Source organism: Etheostoma spectabile, chromosome 5, assembly GCF_008692095.1.
Source record: "Etheostoma spectabile isolate EspeVRDwgs_2016 chromosome 5, UIUC_Espe_1.0, whole genome shotgun sequence".
Taxonomy (NCBI): Eukaryota; Metazoa; Chordata; class Actinopteri; order Perciformes; family Percidae; genus Etheostoma; species Etheostoma spectabile.
The window spans coordinates 22,560,126-22,577,644 of record NC_045737.1 but is presented as its reverse complement, the minus strand read 5'-3'; the positions used below and the strand labels follow the sequence as shown (position 1 = coordinate 22,577,644).

Below are 17,519 nucleotides of genomic sequence, written 5' to 3'. Positions count from 1 at the left end.
GCGTGCACTGTGCAACTGCGACCAATAGGTTGTGCTGCAGGGGCTAACGACTTACGTCACGTCCTGTTTTCCAGGTGAAGAAGAGCTAACGGCACATGAGGAAACCTGAAACAACATGCCACTTTATTTTTTATCTGGGCGTGTAACTAACGCTAAGGTTGTTTAAAAAAAAGAAAAGTTATATTTTAAAAGTAGTTTTACTAGTGTAATTCATCCCCACATTCTCAATTCAGACCTCGGTTTGTCGGAAACGTTGGTATGGAAATGTTAACTTATAGAAATGTGATTACTTAGCTAGCTAGCTAACGTTAGACCTGAAAACACGTATAATGTTGACCGCTTGCTCATGATATTTTTGGTATCATTGGACTTTAATTACGTTGTCACACCGGATAGCCCACGTTAATTAACTGACGTGTGCTTTTATTAAATTAATCATTTCAAACAGTTATGTGAAACGTTTTAGGGCTCGCCTGTATGAACTTTAACCTACTAAGTTTGTGTAGCTGGGTCTTGGAACAGAGACAACCTTCCATCCAACGTAGCTTACGTCAGAGCTGGCAGTTAACGTTAGCTACAAGAGCTTTGCTCGTTGCCAGAAGTACATTCCTGTTAGACGATGTTTAAAGACGTTTTATGAGTCGTTTTGTTCAACTTTTAGCTAGCTGAATTGAATTCAGCATGCCTCAAAAACATATTAGTCCACTTACGGTACCGTGTACTTGTACAAGTTACTTACTTCTTAAATACTGTATGTTGTAACTTAGCTAGTTGGCGAGTTGGTCGAAATGTTAAGTTGTAATCTGCTCCCCCATTTCTGTTGTGCAGTAGTGCATTATGGGTATCCATTAACAACATATTTAAAAATCAAATTAATTTAGTATGCAAATAGAATCCTTATGCTGAATTTTGTCAATTTTCCAGCTGCATAATCAAAACTTGGTTAGAATCACTTAGTGGTGTGGATTTGGGATACTAATTTTGAGTATTTTGTGTTCTCTTCATTAAAAAATAATGTGTTTGAGTAATGAGGGATTTTCTGTAGCACAGACGGACTTATTAAACTATAGAGAGATTTTGTATTACGGGGCACCTTTTACCTAAAAAAAAGTGTAAGATCACTTTAATGGTAGAGAAAAAGTAATTGACACTAAAACCCGTGGCCATAAAAATAATAATTTTATTCTTTTGAAAACAACTTCTTTCAACAGTCAAAATGCCTGTCCTGTGCAGTAACTGTGTTGACAAGCGTGCTGTGCTGAAACGTCCAAAAACGGGTCATTCGCTGTGTAAGGAGTGCTTTTTCTGGGCCTTTGAGGAGGAGGTGCATCAGACGATCGTGGCAGCACAGCTCTTCAAACCTGGGGAAATAGTAGGAATTGCTGCTTCGGGTGGAAAGGACTCTACAGTGCTCGCACATATAATGAAGCTTCTAAATGAGCGATACAACTATGGCCTTGAACTTATGCTTCTCTCGGTGGATGAGGGAATCTCTGGTTACCGAGATGACTCCTTGGAGACAGTAAAGAGGAATCAGCAACAGTATGAACTGCCACTGAAGATTGTGTCATATGAGGAGCTGTATGGCTGGACTATGGATGCTATAGTGAAGCAGGTGGGACTGAAAAATAACTGCACCTTCTGTGGAGTGTTCAGAAGGCAGGCATTAGACAGAGGAGCCATCATGCTGAAAGTGGACAAGATATGTACAGGTAACTCCAAATAACATCATTAAAATGTGAATGCAACAAGTTTCAACCTTGAAACTGGACTGAACACACTTGGCCTCAATGTCAAAGAATAACGTTTTTGTTTAGAAAATGTTACAATGGTTCGATGTGTTTTTTTTCCACAGGTCACAATGCTGACGACGTGGCAGAGACAGTTTTGATGAACGTCTTGCGAGGGGACATAGCGCGTCTGCGCCGCTGCACTGCCATTTCCACAGCCAGCGAAGGTGAAGGGGTCGTGCCGCGTTGCAAGCCCCTCAAATATGCGTATGAGAAAGAGATTGTTCTCTACGCTTACTTTAAGAAGTTGGACTACTTTTCCACTGAATGTATCTACTCTCCCAATGCTTATCGCGGTCATGCAAGGACCTTTTTAAAGGACCTGGAGAGCGTGAGGCCTAGCTCCATAATGGATATCATCCACTCAGGGGAGAACCTGTCTGTGCGGGAGGGGGTGAAGATGCCTGTGCAGGGAACCTGCAACCGCTGTGGCTACATATCCAGCCAGGCTCTGTGCAAGTCATGTGTGCTGCTGGAGGGGCTGAACCGAGGTCTGCCGAAGCTGGGCATTGGCAAACACCACCGCCTGCATGACAAAATCCTCTCCCAGCAGCCCCTTACTGAGAAGGAGGAGAGGAAGCTGAAATCAGCAGACTTTTGACAAATATTATTATCCCGTTTTATTCACCATACCACTGAACATAACTTAACATTTTAAAGTAAAACACATTTGATGTCTTCTGCATAAGAAAAGACTAGTCTTATAAGTTTATTTGTTTTTATTTGGCATCAATTATATTAGTTATTGAAAGTTGGCATGGAACCTCGTGTGTGTGTGTGTGTCCACTTTTATGATTCTTATGTTGCGACAATCGCTGGGGAGGATATGATGACAGTTGTGGTCACATTCCAAGGTGTTTTATGAACTCTAATTTTAATAAATGCATTGTCCAGTATCTTTTTTGTTTCTCCTGTTTTTTCTTGATTGGGATGAGCAGGATGCAGTAATTATTAATCCTAATGAAAAATATTAGTTAAGGCTTAGTGAAAAGTCCACAAATTGTGTAAATAATTTTAGCTTTGTGATCACAAACAAATTATGAAAAAAATCCTTGCAATTCGTCACTTTTAACTACAGGCGCATTACTTTAAAGTTAGTTTCGCATTACCACGCCTATCTCCACAGCGCTGCTGCTGGTTGATGAACGGGACACTGTAATTCCATCTTCTGGCCGCTAGGTGTCGGTCACTACTGAGCCTCAGTCAGAGCGCGCTCTGGTAAAGCACACATGCACATACTGCAGCGCGTTCACGAGACCAATCTTGACCAACTTCCAGGGCACCCGTGGTGAAGTTTGGAGAGGAAAATTCAGACTTCGTAAACAGTTGAGATTGAAAAGCTCACCAAACATAACACTGACATAGGCCAAAGCAAGGCAGCCGCTATGGACGATTTAGGTAAGTTATGAAGTTGTTTATAAAACGCTCTGTTTTCCTAGTGCACTCAGTCTGGAAGGGTGGAGGAGTTAACGTTACGACGAGAGTCAATGTTGAAAAGACAGTTTCTGGATCACATTAATTTGGAAATGCTTGTTTTTTTCTGACAAATGTTACTGTACTGTTTGGCTGAGTGAATATGTGGTTCATTTGACCCACTTTGATTTATATAACGTTAAGCATCGTAACTTAGCGGCTATACATCGTTAACGTTAGCCTTACCACCACTACCTCCTTTTAAACTCTCAGTAGTAACGTTAATGTCTCTGATAACAACTACCCTGCACTTTCAAAGAAACTACTTTTTTTAACCTATGTGCCAGAAGGGAGGAGATATTTGGCTGACATTTTGACACCGAGCTTCAACATTACCTTCTCAACTCTTGCACCCCCCCCCCAGGCTATTCATTCCAGCTTTGAAGTGGTGGAGTCAACAGGCCTCTTCATTTAGACTGCTCAGTACAGCACAATGTGAGCTCAACCCTGGCCTGGTTGGCTGTTAATGTATCTCCAGTCTGATGAACCAGACTTAACTGTTCGTGATACTAAATTACTGACCACACAATTTAGCCTTAATACAGGACACAGATGTGATTAGGACGATAGAAAAACTGCAAATAGTACTTTATGTAAACAACTGTATGTGACCACAGATTACATGTGGGAGCAATATGTTTAATTAAAAAATAAACACTCCAAAGAAAACCTAATTTTACTATGGCAAAGGTAGTGTCAACACACCATTCTACAGGAGGTGAAACTGTAGTAGTAATTGGTAGATTCCTGGCCCTGCTGCTCAGATTTTCTATATTAGATTGGTGTAGCTGTGCCAGTTTTTAATCTGTGTCCACGTATCATAGACTTTGCTGGGGATTCAAAGCCCTCATGCTCTGCACTCGTGTCTTATTGATTAATTATTGTACATGGAGGTGCATTATACATTGACTCAGTATCGTTTATGGCGATATCACGTTACGCAAAATTATATTGAAAGTGTCGCGATAAGTATGCAAAAATTAGTTTATTTTGTGGAGCTCTGCGTCCCATCCGTTGGTTGTGTGGCTTAGTTGTGTTTGATTTAGAGCCCGCTTGAAACGCTACAATGATCATTTCATTGGCCAGTTGCCGTGCCACTTACACATGTGAGTATCAGTAAAACCTATGGAGCGCACCGTACATGTGTGCATGTTTTAACAGTGTAAGTGAGGAAATAGATAGACAACAAAACGGAACGAATCCGATAAGTGAAAGAAAAGTTGTGTTCTGTTGTCTTTATTTATTTTATACTGTTCATCAAGTGAAACATGTCCTGTTCTAGACATGGTCCTTATTTATTTATTCATGTTGGACCAGTCCAATACGACAGTCAGTTGAAATTAACCTTATGTTGTAAGAAAACTTGTTGAATTTGTTATGAATTAATTTTGATGCGTTTTCCTAGAACTTTTGTACTTTTACACAGAGTATGTTCAATATTTAAATGAATAATGATATCGCAATATTCATAATCGATATTGCAATATTGTGCATTAACATTTAGAGTCGCAAGTCATGTGATTAAAAAGGCATGGGCACAGTCAGAATTTTAAAATGTAAGAGGACCCCTGTTCATGTTTGGTCATTTGTCAAAATTGCTGTTAGAATAGATAATTTCCCCAAGAATATTAATATTCAAATAAGGGTTCATTGTACATGACCTACTGCTGATGCTAAAGTCATTTTGCCATGATTTCTTATGTGCTTTAGAGGCATTGTCATTAGCTTTGAACTCGTAGTTAGGGCTATGACTAACTAGTTATCATCAGGCTGTTTCATTAAGTTTAATTTTTTCCTCTATAAAATGTTTAGTCCGCAAAACAATCAGAAAATAGTGAAAAATACCAATCACAAATTGTGAAAACCCAAAGTGACGTCTTCAAATAGCTAGGTTTGCACGACTAATGTTTGAATACACAAATATATTTAACTCAGTGATACAGTATATTCAGAGAAAAGCAGCGAATCCTCACATTTGAGTGACAGTTAATTTATGAAATTTCTTATTACACAATCAATGATCAAATTTTTTTTCTGTAAATTGATTAATCAACTAATCCTTTAGCACTACTGCCTTTTATCTGCCCTATATCCAATACTAATAATGACAATCAGTGACTCTCCATGCAGTCTATCAGCTGCATCTATTTTTCTCATTAACCAGTCACCTCTTCAGTTCATTGACCTTTGACCTTGTGCACTGAACCTCTGAACTTCTAACTCTGGTTGTTATAGTTTTTACCAGCTGGTCAGTTTGCTATATTTGCTTATTCAGAATAAATCACTTATTAAGCCTCTGTCAGTTATCTGAAGGGATGCTCCTATCGTCTGCATTTTGTGAATTGTTTAAGTGGAGAGACGAAGGGACGAATTTTGAATTTGGCCCGATCTGAGAATACCTCCAGGGCACATTAAATGCTCTGGCTGCCACGGGCCACTGAAAGGGTTGATTGTTGTTTGAGAGGGAGCCTGAAGTCTCACTGAAGCAGCGTGAACAGCAGACTGAAGGAGGGGGCGAGGCTGCTGAGGAATGTCAAACATCACTCTGTATCAGTGGTCCAAGGCCAAATACTCGCTGGGTCATGACTCACCTCCTTCCACTGCTCTCAGCCTCGTAGGTGCTGCCACCAGAGGGAGGGTTGTCCGTCTCAGTCCTCAAAAACAGGTCTTCTGGTAATTGCAGACACTTATAGATTGTTAAAAAAAAAGGTCTTGAGCTTTAAGGTCTGGTAGCCTGACGATCACAGAACCGTACAGTTACATTTCTTACTGTTACGATTTAAACTTTTTTTTGTCCACATCATGTGGCCAACCCCTCCCATGTCCTCCCTAAATATGCGATAACCACTGCCAATTTTTAAATGTTTATAATGACTGTGGTTTGCTGTAATTCCAGTAAGCCTCCAGATAACAAGCCCCCACAGGCCCTTGTCTTGAGGCCTATTTATGACTGACAGGTCGACATGGAGCTGTTTAGAAACCTGATCAGACTCCACTCTTTCCGTCTTCTTGTGTATATTGATCTGCCCACGTTGCTAAACACTCTAGGAAGGGAATTCCCTCAGCATAGTGCGAGCACTTTTCCAGCCTGTCCCTTTGAGTCAGAAGTTTCCACAGGTTTTCTCTGATAAATCTTTTTAAACGCCAAACTAGGTCGTTACCCAGATATGTCCTTTAGACAGCATGTGACACACTGTCCTTAGGTCTGTCCTGCTTCTGTTTTTCTTGTTTGTGGAGTATGAAGCTAAGCTTCTCTCTCTGTGAATTCCTCAGGACAGTGTGGGATGCATGCAGACTGGCCTCACTGGGCGGATGAGGCCCTGCTCCATGTCTGCAGGTTAACAGTGAAGAAATTGAGTCGGTACCGACATCATGACTGAAGGGAAAATAACACTCATGCGTGATAAACTTTCCTTTTGATTGTAAATTCCCACTAAATTGGCTGCTCTTGGATTACCAAGATATCAAATCTAGGGCTGACACGGCAAAGTGGCCAAGGGCCCCCCAAAACCAAGGTTTACTGTGTGGCCATTTGATTAATTTCATGTACTACCAAAGCCCTGACTTGAAAAGCGGCTCATTTAGAAATATGGTTTTAGTACCTTAAATATTTAAGTTGATATTATACTTACATAGTGTATTTTCTTGTGTAATTGTTTTTGTTAAACACAACAACACTGTTTAGCACTGGTCAGCATCAGTATATTTATTTGAGACACTTGTGCAAGTCTTTTTTTTAACACCGGAAACATGTTAACACTTCATATCATGCTGTGACACATACAGACCATAATGTAGATAGTAACAGTCACACTTGCTGACTTAGTCATCTGTACTGTACAATATGTAAATTGGGCCATGTAAGCTGCTTTTTTTAAGTTAGTTTCAGTTGAGCGACCAAAACACTGAAGAGAAACCAGACAGAATTGTGTGTGATAGTGTGTAGTAGCCAATCAACATACTCACATTGTTAATTCCTGTAGTCACCTGAAAAGAAAAACAGCAGAAAACAGGTACTGTTTATTACTTAAATGTAGACAGGCTTCAAAACAGTGTCAGACCCTCGGTTCTATTTTGAACACACTACGGCCCCATGTGTATATGTGAGGCAGCTATGTGGGCTGAAACGGACCGAAGCACCTACTAAACATGCCTTTTGTTAACACACAGCAGTCTTGTTAGATTTCCTGTAATAGCGTTAGTTGATCACCCGTCAGAGGAAGGGTTTATCCTCCAGGCAAGAGTAAAAGTTGGCTGTTGTAGAAGTAGCGTGGTCTTAAATGTTTACAGCGTTTGCACAACATACCGAAAGATCTTAGAAGGTCTTAAGTGCTTTCTGTGTCCCGGTGTGTGGGCAGCACAGAGTTAGTGTTACCAGACTAGCTTTCATCACCCTGTGAGAGCTGCAAGGTTAGTGCACACCGCCTCTAACCAGTGGGCTCGCCTGCTCAGCTACAGGGAAGCTCCTGACTGTAAATCAGCCTTGTTCCCGAGCTCCACACCCATCCTGTTCTGGATATGGGGAAGAGAGAGCTACATGGCTGACCTCATCGCTTAGGCAACAGACCCTGCCCCACATCCTGAGGAAACTGAGGAGAAAAACAATGAGCAGAGTCAGTGCTGGAGTCCAGCAAGCACTAGTAGTGGGCAGCTGCCTCCAGTGTGTAAATCGGCTGCCAGAACAGTGTTTCCCTATTAAAGGCTGTTGTATCACATTGGTGCTTCACAGTCGCTGTGATTTTCGCTCTTGGTTCCTCTTTCCATGCTGTTTCCCCACCTTTCCTGTTCCCTGGCCTTGTAACTTGGCTGAGAGTGGTGTTGATTATTTTCTGGGTCTGGGTAATGTAGTTGGAATCCAAGTCCCTGCTGGATTCTTGGAGCATTTCTCAAGCTGGGGACACCCAAGGGCATGTTTGAAGACCGGGGAGCTTGATGTCTGTAAACAGGGCAGGAAACCTCATTTTTATTTTTATAAATAATAAAATTCTTCTGTTATACAGTTTTAATATTGTACCATTAGTCTACATTTTCTCTTGATGTCTTGTCACTAAGGCTTGAATCGGACCTCAATGCTTTATTGGTAATAACTTAAAAGGGTTTGTAGCACTGAAAACTGAAAAAGTGTAAAGTACCAAAAGTCAGCATTAAAAGCTTGCTCAGCGTTTTGTTATCCGAGTCTCACTAAGGTAACTAACTAACAAAGGTATCTAATCGTCTCTAGTTTAGAAAAGGTTACCAAGTATAACAGAGATGATGAGATATTATTAATAATAATAATAATAAATTGAATTTATATAGCGCTTTTTGATCATTTAATTGATCATCACAAGAATCTGATTGTTTAAGTCATTTTTTAAAAGCAAACATGTCTAACATTTGGTCCAAGCTTCTCAAATGTTAATATTTGCTTGTTTTCTTAGTCTTAAGATAATAAATATTGGGTTTTGGAATGTTGGTCGGACAAGCATGCAATTTAAATAAGTTAATTTTTGCTTCAGGAAGGTGTGATATGCGTATTCTACTATTTTGTGACATTCTAAGGACCAAATGCAGTCGGGGAAATAATCAACAGGTTGCACGTTAATGACAATAATTCTTTGTTGCAGCCCTATTTGTTACCGGCCTGAATGGGCGGCGTAGACAGACTTCATTCACTGTTTGCTGATAGCTGTTTAATGTACTGCTCTTCTATAGGATGGCTCCTGGTTTGGAGCATGGCTTGGTGTTTTCAGTCAGTGTTTGTTGGACAAGATGGCCTTTCTTTAAGGGTCTTCCTCAAACTTCCCAATTACACTCTTTAATGCACAAAAGCCTACTCACTGGCAGGCAGTCTTCACACATGCAGAATGTGACGTCAGTGACTGGGTGTTACATCAGTCTTTAGACTTTCCCCTGTTATTTACTGGTCTGTGGGGAAGTGCTTTTATTTTGGTCCAGCGCTCTCTCAAGAGGCGTGTCATCTCTTGGATATGGGGCTTCTTGGCTGAGTATTTTTAGGTATGTTTATTTTGAAGTAATCACCCTAAGATGCTTCTGTCGTTTGGATGGTATGCGATTACACTCATTCATCCTTTGTCTTTGTGGGCCTGCGTGTCCTACTATAAAAACGGACGGCCATCTGTAAACTGTAAGGCTTAAGGTTTATTTGAAAATGTCTCTCTTGGTCCATCATTTATTCTCTTTGCTGTTGGTCCATATCATCTCCTTCTCTGTTTGTCTGTCCCTGGGTTCTCCCCTTCCTCCCCTGCCTGTCTCACTGGCATGTCACCCTCCACTCCCTCTCCCTGGCCCCTGTCTGTCTTGTTTGATATAAATATCGTGTTGGGGTGGCCCGATGGGGTAGAGTTTCGGTGTGGGGCTGTGGCCAGTTCTGCTCTTTTGCTCCCTTGGCTATAAACAGGTGAGCTGTGGACCCTGGCCATCACCACTGACAACATGTTAATAGAAAAGATTAAACAGCCCTGGTTACTCCACTTCCTGCCTGCACTGTACACTGTACTCTGTGGGAAACAGGCAGTAAAAACATTATTGACATCTCCCTTATTCTGGAATTCAAAGCATGCTGTAGTTAGTGGAATAAGTCTTGTAATTGTCAACATATTATTTTCACTTTGTGGACTGACAGATGGGGTTTTGTACTCAAGCGCATTCCTCACCGGTTCTCTACCTAAAATCCTGCGGTATTGGAGGAATGTGTGTTGTGCTTAAGTAGATTTTATTACAATGCAACAGTTTCCAGTTAGGACAGGTTGCATGTTAAATGATGTTTCCCTGGATTAGACGGTACCCGTCCCAGAGCCACCTTCCCCGTGTCCCCGCCGATTTGCTTTCTTTCTCAGAAGCGGACAGAGGAATGTGTGGAATTCTCCATGCACCTTCGCTCCCATCTGATAAACAATGCAGGACTGTGGCAGGGCCTTGGGTGATGGTGGGTGGGTGGGGGGAGGGGTGCAAAGGCACGACTGTACATGTACTCACTGCCACAAGAATGTGTACATTATCCACATAACTTCAGAGTTGTTTGTTGAACGTAATGAAGATTAGTTACCACAGTGTGGCCACAGATGGTTTCCCCTGACAGAGTGAGCCTCTGTTAGATTGTTTGACTGACGTTTGATGAATACATTTTGCTTTATTAGTCCCAGTCATGTCCTTTTTGATGACTGCTTTATTCCTCCAGACTTTGCACAATGGACCATTGAATCAGGATGCCGTTAGAGCAGAATTGGACTTTGTCCATTGTGGCTACTATCCCCTGTCTGAAATGGAAAAGATTAGCCTGTTACTTGGCTTACAGTTCACTTTTGCATTCTTAATTCTTCAAACTCTTCATGGACCAAATTTGTCTGAGTCTGATGAAGGCTTGTTGTCCATTGTCATACTAGACAGACTCAATGCTGCCCTCATCAGGGGAAATAAGGCACATAAGACAATTTCTTTATGCTTTTATGACCTGTATTAAATCAAATCACAGGGATGCACTTAGTGTGTGTGTGTGTTGCAGGCTGCTTAGTAGAAAGATACAACAGGATGTGACTAGGAAAATTTTGGATTTATAAATGATACTTTTCTGATGCTAAATTTAAACAGGTCTGACTGTGCTACAGGTCTTTTCTAATGCCCTGTTTCAATCTTTATTTATCCTGATATAGAAATAGCTGAATCTACGCTGGTGCATCTCCCACTGTGGTTATAGGGCCGACCGTATTAGGGCTGCAACTAACAATAATTGTTATCGACAAATCTGCTGATTATGTTCTCTTCTGTTTTATTGTTTTAAAAAAGTCACACTTTTTTTTTTTTAATTTCCCAAAGCTCAAGATCACTTGTTTTGTCCTAACATCTGTCTAAAACCCAAAGATATCTAGATGCCACCAGTAAGTATGCCTATACTAGTACATGCCTGTGGCATTTGATAAAAAATATTTCAAATGAAGTACTTCATTGGTATTGGTATAACTTTAAGGGCACTGGTATTGGAACTGGTATTTTTTTTTCTTAAATGATACCCAGCCCAAGGAATAATGCATTAAACATTATAGTTTAAACAATGCATCTAACTGTAATGATGTCCTCTGAGGAGAGCTACTCTAGAGTTGGCGGGCCTGTGCCTGAGTCACAGATGTGTAGTATCAGCATGTGGGAGGGGGGTATAATGAGTGCAGAGACACTTTTTATAGTACAAGTTTCAAAAACTTGGCTTTCTACAAGTCTTCTGGAAAACTTCAGGCAGTAGAGCTGTCCTCTCAGTCAAGGCCATAACGAACTTTCCAGGTATACATTACCACAATTAGTTTGTCTTCTGGCTTTTTTTCATGTGGCAGCTTTTAAGATACAAAAGAAATGGGAATCTAAATCCTACACTGTATTTAATATGACCCACCTTTGTCCCAAAACCAGCTGTAGTATTTTTCTATGTGGAGACTTTGTTTTATGAGTGACAAAGTCAACTTCAGTAAGACCTTGTTCCGCATGTCAGCACCAGGTGCAGATTATTTTGAGCTGGTCGTGATATTTCAGCACATTTGCACAGACATGGGCTACTCACTGAGCTTACCGCTTTAAATAGGCTAGTGCTCCCATGTGGTTTATGTCAAACTTCATGGCTTTAACATTTAGCTTCTGGCCAGGATTCATTTTGGACTTACGTCTGATGAAGGGTGTGGGCAGAGACGAGTGAGTGTCTCTAATTTATCACACTTTTCTTGTTAACTTATCCCAGATCATCTTAGTTGAACAGACTCGCTTAAGTCACGTGTTTAAGAGACATAATTCGGATGTATGTACAGGGAGTTAAGTCAATTTGTAAATGCAGATGTTGAGGGGGGATAATGCACTAAATATTGGGCAGAAACCAGTGTTTGTAATTAAGATAAAGCGCACTGAAAGGATTCCCTTACATTAAGGAGACCCTCACTTCAAACCACTCCCCCCAGTAGACTGGCAACATGTTATCACTCCTTGTTGCTCACACTATCTTTGTCTGTACTTCTGTCTGCTTCACACACATGACAAATACACACATACGCACACAAACACAAAAAACACTCATAATATACTGCCTGGGAGATATTACCGATACAACAGTTGGAACCAACAATGTGAGTACGGATACTGGCTTATTCACTATTTTAAAAGTTACATTTTTGGATTCCGGAGGATTCCTGGGAACTGCTTTATTTCATTACAAGATTGTAATGGGAACGCATTGTTGTTAGGACAAAGGTATCCAGTCTATTCCAAGCCTGAGATGGGAGTTTTGTTTAAAAAAAAAAAAAATTCAAAATATATATTATGTGTTCATGTTTCTTTTTTTTAGCGGTCACTTGATTGTGGATGGTGTGAAGACAGTGTTCCATTTTCCTGGATGAGTACTGGTGTGCAGTTAAACTTGATCTAAGTCTCTGTGTATTACTCAGCTTCAGCTTTTCAGTTTTAATTAAAATATTTACATTTCTGCTGATTTACAGTAGGATTAATGTAGCCTCGTGTGAAATAATTATAGAGTATTTGGATGTTGTAGGATGATTCAGATTACAAAAAATGGCTACAAGTAACCCATCATCACAAATGTCCGTATTCTGTTTTTTTCACAGTTTTTTAGCAAATATTTTTCAAAATATCAAGAATTACATTTATGTTATTTGAAGACTAATATTGTTTTTTGAACTAACTCCTAGTCAGGACAGTAAATTAACTTACATTGTCATACAGGTTTAAATTTAGGGGGACACTTTTTATTTAGGTAGATTGTATTTTTAGAAGCCGGACAGCTTTCAACCCTGCTTCTCGGGTGTTAGGAGTTTAAAAGTGCAGTGATTCCTTGAAACAGACGGTAACCATGCCAAGCCTCTGTAGTGTCACAGTATGCAGCCAGTGTTTTTTGCGGTCTATTCTGGACAGGCTGAGAATGGATGGATTGTGTGATGTAAGAGTCTATTTTGCTCCTGCGTTCCAGTGAACACTGTTCCCCCTCAACCCTGGACCGGATTCAGAAACACTTTCTGTCTCTCTGCTTCTTTGTTCTTATCAGTCTGTCTTGTTCAGTTTACACTGGTTGTCATAAAACGGAGACTAATCAAAGACGTACATTACTCACGGAGGTTTAAGACTGAAATGAACAACTGAAATGATAGATGACAGATAAAGCTCATAGACAGGTAGCACTCATTGTCAGCAGGGTTGTATTTATAGTGGGGAGTGATGGAAAACGTATGTTGGTGATGTCAGAGGGACATTTTATAAAGGCCTAATGGGTTTGGGTATAAAGGTACAGTGAGGTACGGTGTCATGCTGTGATGGTGACAGGGCCTAACCTTTCCGTTGAATGATCTGTGCCGAAGAGAAAAGCTTTTTTTGGTGACAGGTTGAAATGAGAGACTGACTCAGGCTCGCTGCCATTGTGTGTTTACAGCCTGACACCCCAGTCAGTAGTCGCCTTAGAGCACCCAATAACCCCAGTAAAGAATGAATTGGTCTCCAGCCCAACCAAGTTTCACACAGTTCAGGCATTTGTCTCTGACCCGTTTGCTTTACAATGAAGATCGTTATTTAAATAAAAGTAAGACATGGACGAATTGCTCATACAGAGATTGTTATTTGACCAGCACCATTGTTATGTGGACCTAATGTATGCTTATTGTTTTGGTAGGTACAAGATTTCTTTTTTTAGTTTTAGGTGCACCTTGCAACAAAAATGCGATAACACTTTACCAACAAATCTTTCAGACGCGTTGCTGGCAGACCTGGAATCTACTACGTCCCACATCTCAAAGCGACCGGTGTTCTTGCCAGAGGAGACCCCTTACTCCATCCCCACCGGAGGACACTCCTACCAGGATGTGTCCATTCCACCTCCAGTCCCCCCTCCGCCCTCAGCCGAGGCTCTGAACGGGTCACTGATAGACCAGTCGGACTCCCTCCACTCCTCTCAGCAGGTAAGTCTCTGTAGTGTGACCGTGCATAACTCACAAGCTAATGTTTGATGAAGCCATTCAACAAACAGGTTTGTCACAAAGTGCTTAAGAAGAAGTATGAAGCCAGGGTACAAAATTAACTTTTTGTCCACCAGCCAAATAGCGAGTAAATGTTCAAATTGTACCGGCCACTCAATAGATTTGTTGGCTTGTGTGTTTGTTTGGCTGGTGGGTGGTGTTCATTTTGAACCCTGCATGAAGTACAAGGAAGTGACAGCACAAATTTGATTTGCTAGATATACAAAAGAGTATGTATCACGTATGTCTGTGTGCTTGTGATATCGGATTAATGAGAAAAGAAAGATGAGCAAGAATGGTTAGTCTTGACCGTTAACGGGGTCCAAATGGATGTCAGATTGAAAGCCAAATGAAAGTTGAGCACAGGTGTTCTCAGCATGTCTGACTAATGTGTCCTCTGCAGTCGTTAGGTTCCGCACAGAAGAGCTCATGGTCCAGGGACAGTAGCAGCTCCCCGTTGTCTCACATTGAAGAGGACCACGTCTACAGGTATCCTGGTGTGTGTGTGTGTGTGTGTGTGTGTGTGTGTGTGTGTGTGTGTGTGTGTGTGTGTGTGTGTGTGTGTGTGTGTGTGTGTGTGTGTGTGTGTGTGTGTGTGTGTGTGTGTGTGTGTGTGTGTGTGTGTGTGTGTGTGTGTGTGTGTGTGTGTGTGTGTGTGTGTGTGTGTGTGTGTGTGTGTGTGACGTTGAGCGTATCATCCGTCATTTTCTTTTACCTGTGGTTGTCTCTGTCTGTCTCCTCTAGTTTTCCAAACAAATCAAAGTCATCAGACTCGTCAACAGCTGCCATGACCTCCGCCATGGGCAGTAACCTCTCGGAGCTCGACAGGCTGCTGTTGGAACTCAACGCAGTGCAGCAGAGCTCCCCTTCATTCCCCACTACAGGTACGCACAAAGTCCTCAGCCGTATCAGTTCTGTTTGTGTTGAGCAGATTTAAACTGAATTGTTGTGTGTCCACAGAGGAGGCCGCTCCGCCCTTACCGTCCTGCAGCATCACCCACTATGAGAACGGCGGCTCCCCTGACATCATGGTGAGCCCCCCCCCTCAGGAGAAACCCAAGAGGAACGGAACGAGGCTGGATGAGGCCCGACCCACCGTGGAGAGTCTGCTGGACGAGCTGGAGGGCTCAGTGCCTTCACCCAGGTACACGCAGTCTCTCCACTGCAGCTGCTTGCTAACTTGGCATATATTTGCTGTGTTTTCCCTAGGTTTGTGAAAGGCTTAGGTGCATTTGGCTGGAGTTTTAAGTTTTTCAATTTAAAAAAGAAGCAATTTCACATAATCTTTTCCCAAATCTCTATCTAAAATGTTGAAAAAGCTAGAGAAGAAAATAACACTCAAAAAACTAAAACTTGCTAATGAAACCATGATATTAACCAACTAAAATCATTAGATCTGAGAAAAGTCATTTAGTTTAGGTGGTGCACAAAACGGCTTGGGTGCTGCACCTAAGTCTTACAATGGTAGCAAAAACCCTTAAAAAGATGTAGGCTCTCATTAGGATGAAACAGTTAGAGGTGGTCTTGCAGTGAGAAAAGTAGGCAATAGCTATTTTGAGTTCTGCTTGACTTCAGTGTTTGCAGTTAATTTCAAATAATTTGACACTTTGTATTTTCCAGCTCCTCCGCTCGCCACAGCGATTTGGACTCGCCCTCTCAGCAGCAAGCCAGAATTTCAGCTTCCTGTGCCACCAGAGAGCTAGACGAGCTGATGGCCTCTTTGTCTGACTTCAAGGTACAACGCAGCATGCTCAACCAAACACACACTTCTCCTGTCATATTCCTGATGATTTCTCTGTCCTCTTCCTCTGATCTTCCCTATGCTTCTCTGTCCTCTAGCCCAGTTCTTTGGGCTCTATGCTGGAGCCAGCAGGAGTGTCTCCTCATCCTCCAGCCTCTTCCTCCATCGCCCCAGTGGCTTCTCCTTTCCTTTCTCTGTCCCACCCGTCTGCCCGTGCCTCTCCACTTTTTTCTTTGCCTGCTGGTCTAGAGCTGCATATAGACGAGGATGGAGGAGATGGTGGCATGTCGATGCCCCACGCGAAGCGTCTCTGTCCCCACAGTCCTATATCCTCCCTATCTGCCGCCAGTGACCTGGACCTGGACTCTATCGTGGATGTCTCTGCCACCATGCTGTCATCCCAAACCAAGTCTCTACTAGTCCTCTCTCATGCTGCTTCCTCTAACTCCAGCCTAATGAGAAATAGCCCAAGTCCTTCCAATACCACCACCACCCCCTCACTTACCTCAGTTAACACCGTCCTGGACCACAAGTCCCCGACTCCATCTGTAGAACGGGTCTCACCCTCAAACACTGTCTGTAAATTTTCCTGCGCTCCTGAGACTACGAGGACGGAGTCTGATTCTTTTCATGACCTCGTTTTGCATTTCTCCTCTCCACCTCAATCTAAAAACCTCACCCCTCCTCTCTCTGTACCAAAGACTCCTTCACCCGTCCCCGTTGCTGCCTCTATATCTCCACCTTCTGCACACGCTTCCTCAAAAATCTCCTCGCCATCTCCGGTCTCTCCATTGATGGTTCCCTCTCCGTCGGCCTTCGCTAGCCCCAGCAGACAGCTGTTGGAGTCGGCCTCCAGGGATCCAGCCCAGGGAGCCAGCCCCTTCACTGTACAGCAAACCCCCATGGTGGAGCCCTCCCTGGACGAGGCACTAGACAATCTGCTAGCAATGAGCTTTGCCCAGAATCACTTAGAAGCACATGTGGAGGAACCCCAGCTGACGATGGAGGCCCAGTTTCTAGGCAGAGGAATGCCGGAGGTGCACGAGGAGCTCATCTTGCCTATGGACAGAAACAATGTGCAGCCGGACACTTTCACCAGCACCACCAACACCATCACAGATGACTCGATGGACGGAGGCACTGATGGGAATGGAGATTTAGACTGGGCTGACGAGGAGCTATCAATGTCGTTCCACGATGGACTGGACGGCACCATGACACCTTACACAGAGAGGCCTTACACAGATGGCAGCATGACCCCGCTGACAGAGGCCAGCTGGATGGATGAGTCCATGACCCCGTCTTCATGCCCCGGGACCCCTGACGTTGCCCTGGACCTGCCCCTGCTGCAGACTCCCACCATGGACAGAGTCTCTGCTTCCGGACATGTATGCATCTGCACTCCTGCTTGACACAACATGGGCTTGTTTTGCTCACGTGGTTTTGTTCTTGATTAAGGGACGGACGCTTCTACAGTGGCTTGCCTCTGCTTTGAGGGCCGTCACTATTGTCATTTACGCA

General features: G+C 42.5%; 2 protein-coding genes across 3 annotated transcripts in view; both read left to right on the top strand.

Moving 5' to 3' along the window:
- Positions 1-35: 35 nt before the first annotated feature.
- Positions 36-2,688, top strand: ctu1 (cytosolic thiouridylase subunit 1 homolog (S. pombe)). Its single transcript, XM_032516816.1, has 3 exons — positions 36-256; positions 1,212-1,712; positions 1,856-2,688. The coding sequence occupies exons 2-3, from the start codon at positions 1,217-1,219 to the stop codon at positions 2,389-2,391; spliced, it is 1,032 nt and encodes a 343-aa protein (XP_032372707.1). The 5' UTR covers positions 36-256; positions 1,212-1,216; the 3' UTR covers positions 2,392-2,688.
- Positions 2,689-2,973: 285 nt separating this feature from the next.
- pxnb (paxillin b) overlaps positions 2,974-17,519 on the top strand; it is a 19,638-nt gene continuing 5,092 nt past the window's right edge. Inside the window, exons 1-7 of one of the 2 annotated variants that reach the window (XM_032517223.1) lie at positions 2,974-3,188; positions 13,992-14,200; positions 14,661-14,746; positions 15,002-15,141; positions 15,218-15,401; positions 15,878-15,992; positions 16,097-17,386. In XM_032517223.1, the coding sequence (XP_032373114.1) occupies positions 3,176-3,188; positions 13,992-14,200; positions 14,661-14,746; positions 15,002-15,141; positions 15,218-15,401; positions 15,878-15,992; positions 16,097-17,386 (2,037 nt within the window). In that variant the 5' untranslated portion in view covers positions 2,974-3,175. The remainder of the gene's footprint in view (positions 3,189-13,991; positions 14,201-14,660; positions 14,747-15,001; positions 15,142-15,217; positions 15,402-15,877; positions 15,993-16,096; positions 17,387-17,519) is intronic. The other variant, XM_032517224.1, reaches the window with a different exon arrangement.

Bases quoted from the DNA above. Each gene is read 5' to 3' on its own strand.
- ctu1 (XM_032516816.1), top strand. From the start codon at position 1,217: ATGCCTGTCCTGTGCAGTAACTGTGTTGACAAGCGTGCTGTGCTGAAA. The intron at 1,713-1,855 runs GTAACTCCAAAT...TTTTTTCCACAG, and splicing joins AGTGGACAAGATATGTACAG to GTCACAATGCTGACGACGTG.